At 40.5% G+C, this 5,143-nt stretch overlaps 1 protein-coding gene across 1 annotated transcript; it reads right to left on the reverse strand.

The window, feature by feature from the left end:
* Positions 1-3,350, reverse strand: LOC121745384 (MYG1 protein-like). The gene is made up of 7 exons (XM_042139261.1): positions 3,074-3,350; positions 2,831-2,977; positions 2,585-2,683; positions 1,699-1,890; positions 1,364-1,483; positions 626-697; positions 1-488 (listed from the first exon to the last, which is right to left on the reverse strand). Exons 1-7 carry the CDS (start codon positions 3,314-3,316, stop codon positions 264-266), a joined length of 1,098 nt encoding a protein of 365 aa, XP_041995195.1. The 5' UTR covers positions 3,317-3,350; the 3' UTR covers positions 1-263.
* Between the last annotated feature and the right edge of the window lie 1,793 nt (positions 3,351-5,143).

The raw sequence follows: 5,143 nt of genomic DNA on the forward strand, positions 1-5,143 counted from the left end.
TAATACGAAATACAAAATTTTAACATTAATAGAAATTATCCCATCCTTAACAATTTTGGAGAATATAGACCATAAAGGTTCAGCAATATGACACCACAAGAATAATCCATCAGTCTCTCAAGATTAAATGCCTTCTCTTCCTCTATAACTGTCCGGCCTCTTAAAAATGAAATGTATCATCAAGAAATAAAGACGAGTTTGCCCTAAAGGCGAACGATGCGATAACACAGTAAAACTGGAGTACATTTTGCTGCTTCTCACGATTAGAGCTTCAAAGCTGCTTTCGCCATCGCAAGTGCACCCTCATAGGTCTGACTTCCGCCAATGAAACCGCTCATATGGACAAAAACTCCCCCAGGGATCCCTGACTCCCTAGACAGTTCGTCATCTCTCAGTCCACGCCATTGAGCAGGAAGTGCCTTGCGGCTCTCAAACCTATCGGGTGACATTGCCACTGCCTGGACTCGCCAACTTTTACTTCGGTCATCCTAGTACATTTACACATGATGCAATCGTGTGTTCATAGTGTTAAGAAGGATTACGTGTATATGTAGATGCAAGTGAAAGAAAGGAATAAATGGGCGAACAGAGAAAGAATGAAAAGAAGGGGAAAACTCATAATAACCTGATAAAGCACATATTTAATAGGAGGATTAATCTTCATCTCCTCCTCAAGCTCAAATAAGTGAAGCTTCCACTGCAGAAAATAAAACTTTAATGAAATCAGAAAATCCTAGCATCTATACCTGATGATTGCTACCAATGGTCAAGCTCTTAATATAACGTCATGGTTCAATAATTTATATTCAAAATGAACTAGATACAAACAATTGAACAACTGCCCCTTTATAAAAACAAAAATGGGGATGATTAAGACAAGGGGTTATAATGCTTGACAACGGAACGCATACATCTTTTGTGCATGTCTTGGCCTAATGGTAGAGTGGTTAATACCCGAGACCAAAAAGTCTTGAATTCGAGATCACTATGACACGACCTTTACAGTTTATGTTTGTACTATCACAAGAGAATAAAAATGTATTTCTCTTGCAGTTTGACTGATTAAACTGAATCAGCTATGAAGGAGCTATAGTACTTGAAGTTGACTGTGTTAGTTCCAACCAGGGGTTTGCTCCAGATTCATCTAATTGCTTATGACTTATGATGTTCTCGTATTAATGTGGGGTTATTTTGTTCAATGCTTCAATTCCATACATGATTATCTCATTCTCTTCATTCAAAAACTACTAATTTGAGTGAATTAAAATATATGTGCATATTTCAAAGAACAATAGCTCTTGAATTCTTTGGGGTAGGTGATGGACAAAAAATCTATTATTGAGAGGGCTGGTAAATTGCTCACCGGACAAAATCGATCCAAGACCATAATTTCTCCACTAGGATCGACATCAAGCCTCGCCTCAAGGCACTGCATCACAATTGACCGAGCTGGTAGCCATGATCGAGCAAGAGATCTAACATTCTGAAAAAAAAAATAGTAACTGTTAGAACTACTGACAGAAGCAATTCGAATCCACGTGCAAATTCAAGATAAGATTCCACAATCAAACTCCTAAGAACCAACCACCTTTTCTTGTGGCAGATTTCCAATCAAAACAGTTAGTTGTTACACAAGAAGGGTGGGTAAAAGGTATATAAACAAGAAAGGCACCATTCTGATGCACTTTCAAAACTTACATCCATGAACTCATGGCCAGCCAAAGCCATTGCTTGTTCAAAGGCTCCATTTTCCTTCTCAGACGACTGATCGGGATCTGTCCAGTCTAGATTTAATTTCCCAACTCGTGAGGACAAATGTGTATTGTTCACATATCTCGGTGGCTGGTCGGTATCGTACTGATTGATTCCATTATCAACGGCATCAATCGCCTGTTATCAACAGAAATAATGGTAGAACGTAGAATTAGACAAGGGAAAAACATTAAGGTTATTCGAACAAATAGAAATCAAAACTTTATACCCTGCTACTATTCTATTGGAACTTTCCAAAGCTCTATGCTTTGGTCATTTCCATCGCCAGAATCTTTGCAATTCAATTCCAGAGGGGCAACCCTCCAACAAGATGCACATTGCATTACACTACACCATCCACTAAAAATCAACCGTTTGTAACCAAAAAGGTCAAAAATAGAGTAGAATGGACCATCCTTTTAAGGGTTAACCGTGAATCGTATCCCCAACGCAGGCTGAATCTCTATATCTACACCATGTCCCACTAAAAGTTGATTCATCTTGCCAGAGTCTAGATCATCATATGAAACCCCTATATATTGGGACCTTTTTATGGAAAGGCTGAAAGTTGAGAACTTTTAAGAAACAACACTGAAAGTTGGGGACATTACGGGTTTTGAACAAAAAACCAGGGTAGGGATTAGTTAGAAAAAAATTGAAAGTTGTGGTTCCTTTGCCAGAAAATGAGAGATGGAGCATAAAATGAAAGTTGCAGACATTTTTCAGAAAATGGGGACACAAACTAGCATAACCCTTCGTCGAAAAAACTATGAAAACTGAAAATGTTAAAGCACAAAAACAAGATGCTGGAAAATGCCAAAAGATGAATAACCTCCATGAAGTTCTTGTAAACTGCAAGAAACAACCGCTGAACGTCGGGATGGTCTTCATCAACTTGAAGCTCCTTAGCAATGATCTCTTTCCCAAAATGCTACAAATAAGAAAGTTAGAAACACAATCCAAATTACCTGAATAATGGAAAGCTAGTAGATTTTGTGCACAAACAACGTGCAAATTACAAACCACATTGAAAATGACATATATGCAAAAACAAAATTCCCCAAAAAGGGGAGATTACCTTGTAAACAAGACCAGCACTACTGAGCTTGGTATTAAACCCATGACCAAAAATCTCTTCAAAGCCCTTCTGGTGATGATCATAGCGGTCTTTGGCGGGGTCGTAAACCCCGCCCACATCCAGCACTGCGTCCAGAGTTTCAAGAACCTAACACAGGCATTTCATCAAACAGGTTACCTACACAAACAGAAACCACACCAAAAACAACAACAGGCGATAAAAATTTTCCGGTTTAAAACGCACCTTGGGGTCGCGGGAGCGGACGATGTGAGCTTCGGAGAACTTTTTGGTGAGGCGGATCATGAAGCAGCCGAGGGCCTCGTCGCAGTGGAAGCTTCCGTTGTGGGTACCCACACGCTTAACGGCGGCGGTTGACATGACTGCGAGGCTACGGCGGAGTAGAGACGGCTGGAAGGGGAAGGGGAAGGGGAAGAGGAGACGATTGGTATCGAGAAATTTGGTTGAAAATGCTTTGATTTTGAACATGCCTTTAGGTATTCAAAATGTAAAGCAAAATTATGTGAAAAAATAACGATGAAGCTAATCTGGATTGGTCTTGCTTTGTTAATGGGCCCATGATCCATATGAAAAGCATTGTGTTTGTTTCAAACGAAGCAGCCCACTAATCAAATAAGGTTAAAAATTGTTTGCAATAGAAATCATCCATACCTTCCAACTCTCTTTATAGTGTATAGTGTATAGTGTATAGTGTACTACTGCATATGGACTGTGGATCTTTAGTTCAGTCAACATTTGATTTTTCTTTTCAAATACTCACTCACAATGTCTTAAATTTCTTTTTTCATATGCTTGCGATTATTTATATCATTTATAGTTTACTTGATCTATTTCAAGAAAGATGATCTCTTCATCGACCCGAAAAACAAGCGGAACGACAAACCAACAAGTGGTGCAGTAAACCTAGTCTATTAGGCGCTATGAAAAATTCCCTCCAATATTTTGTACCTATGGGAAACAACACATCAACGTTTACATAAATACTAAAAAAGCAAAATTATCATTGTAATTTTACAATCAGACGCTCCTTTTTAGAATTTGTATTATAAAATGTTCCTCATTCCCAGTCAATTTTTACTATAATAAGGAAAATAGTCGACTAATCTCTAATTAGTGTAATTAGTATTTGATTTGATCCTTCCTATAATTATCTTCTCTTTAATCATGGGAAATTATTGTAAATCATGTATTTTACACCTATTAATACAAGTTTCTCGAATCACCAATTCACGGTGATTCCCAAATCAATTGTCACATGGTATCAGAGCATCTTCATCCTCTAAACCCTATTCTTCCGCCGTCATACTCTTCTTCCTTATCGGACTCGACCCCTCCGACCGACTGAACTTGTCTCCTTCGGTCTCTCTTTCCCCACTTGCCATGGCAGCACAAACTCCGGACCCTCTACTTGTCAATACTATGATCAATATTACTCCAGTGAAGCTCGATTCCACCACCTATCTTATTTGGCATCGTCAAATGCTGCATATGGCCGAGTGCTTTGATCTCCAAGGCTTTCTTGACGGATCGGTCGTCGCTCCTCCATCTTCTTTGACGTCTGATGTTGGCGTCTCTTCTCCTAACCCCGTCTATAACTCATGGCGCATGAAAGATCGGAAGTTGCTTTCTGTTATCTGGACTTCTGTCTCTGCAGAAGCCATGTCTGAGGTCATTGAGTGCTCCTCGTCGCACTCTGCTTGGTCAACATTACAGGTTGCTTTCTCGGATTCCTCCGTCTCTCGCACGCATCAATTGCGTGATGAACTTCTCTCCCTTCGTCGTGGTGCTCAATCCGTCGAAGAATATGGCCGAAAATTCAAAGGCTTGTGTGATCAATTATCGGCGATTAATCGTCCTGTCGATGATTCTGACAAAGGGCATTGGTTCTTGCGTGGATTACGCAGTCAATACACATCTTTTGCTGACACACGACTCGCTCTTACTCTCATGCCTATGTTTCGCGATCTCCTGCATCAAGCGAAGCAATTCGAGTCCATGCTTCGTGCCATGGATGTCCTACCTACTTCGCCTGCTGCTTTTTCAGCAGAACGAGGTCGGACGACCAACGAGTAGCACCCTAGTGGTGGTCAGAATTCCAACTCAAGTCAGCGCTTTGGTCGCGGCCGTGGACATTATCATGGCCGAGGTCGTGGGAACTCAAATCCACATCTAAATAATGGAAACTCCAGTCAGACTTCGCACTCAGGTGGTCGTTCGGGTCGTCTTCCTTACACACCACGCTGCCAAATATGTCGTGGGGATCACTATGCAGACAAGTGTCCTCAATTCCTCAAT

This window comes from Salvia splendens, chromosome 8 (assembly GCF_004379255.2).
Source record: "Salvia splendens isolate huo1 chromosome 8, SspV2, whole genome shotgun sequence".
Taxonomy (NCBI): domain Eukaryota; kingdom Viridiplantae; phylum Streptophyta; class Magnoliopsida; order Lamiales; family Lamiaceae; genus Salvia; species Salvia splendens.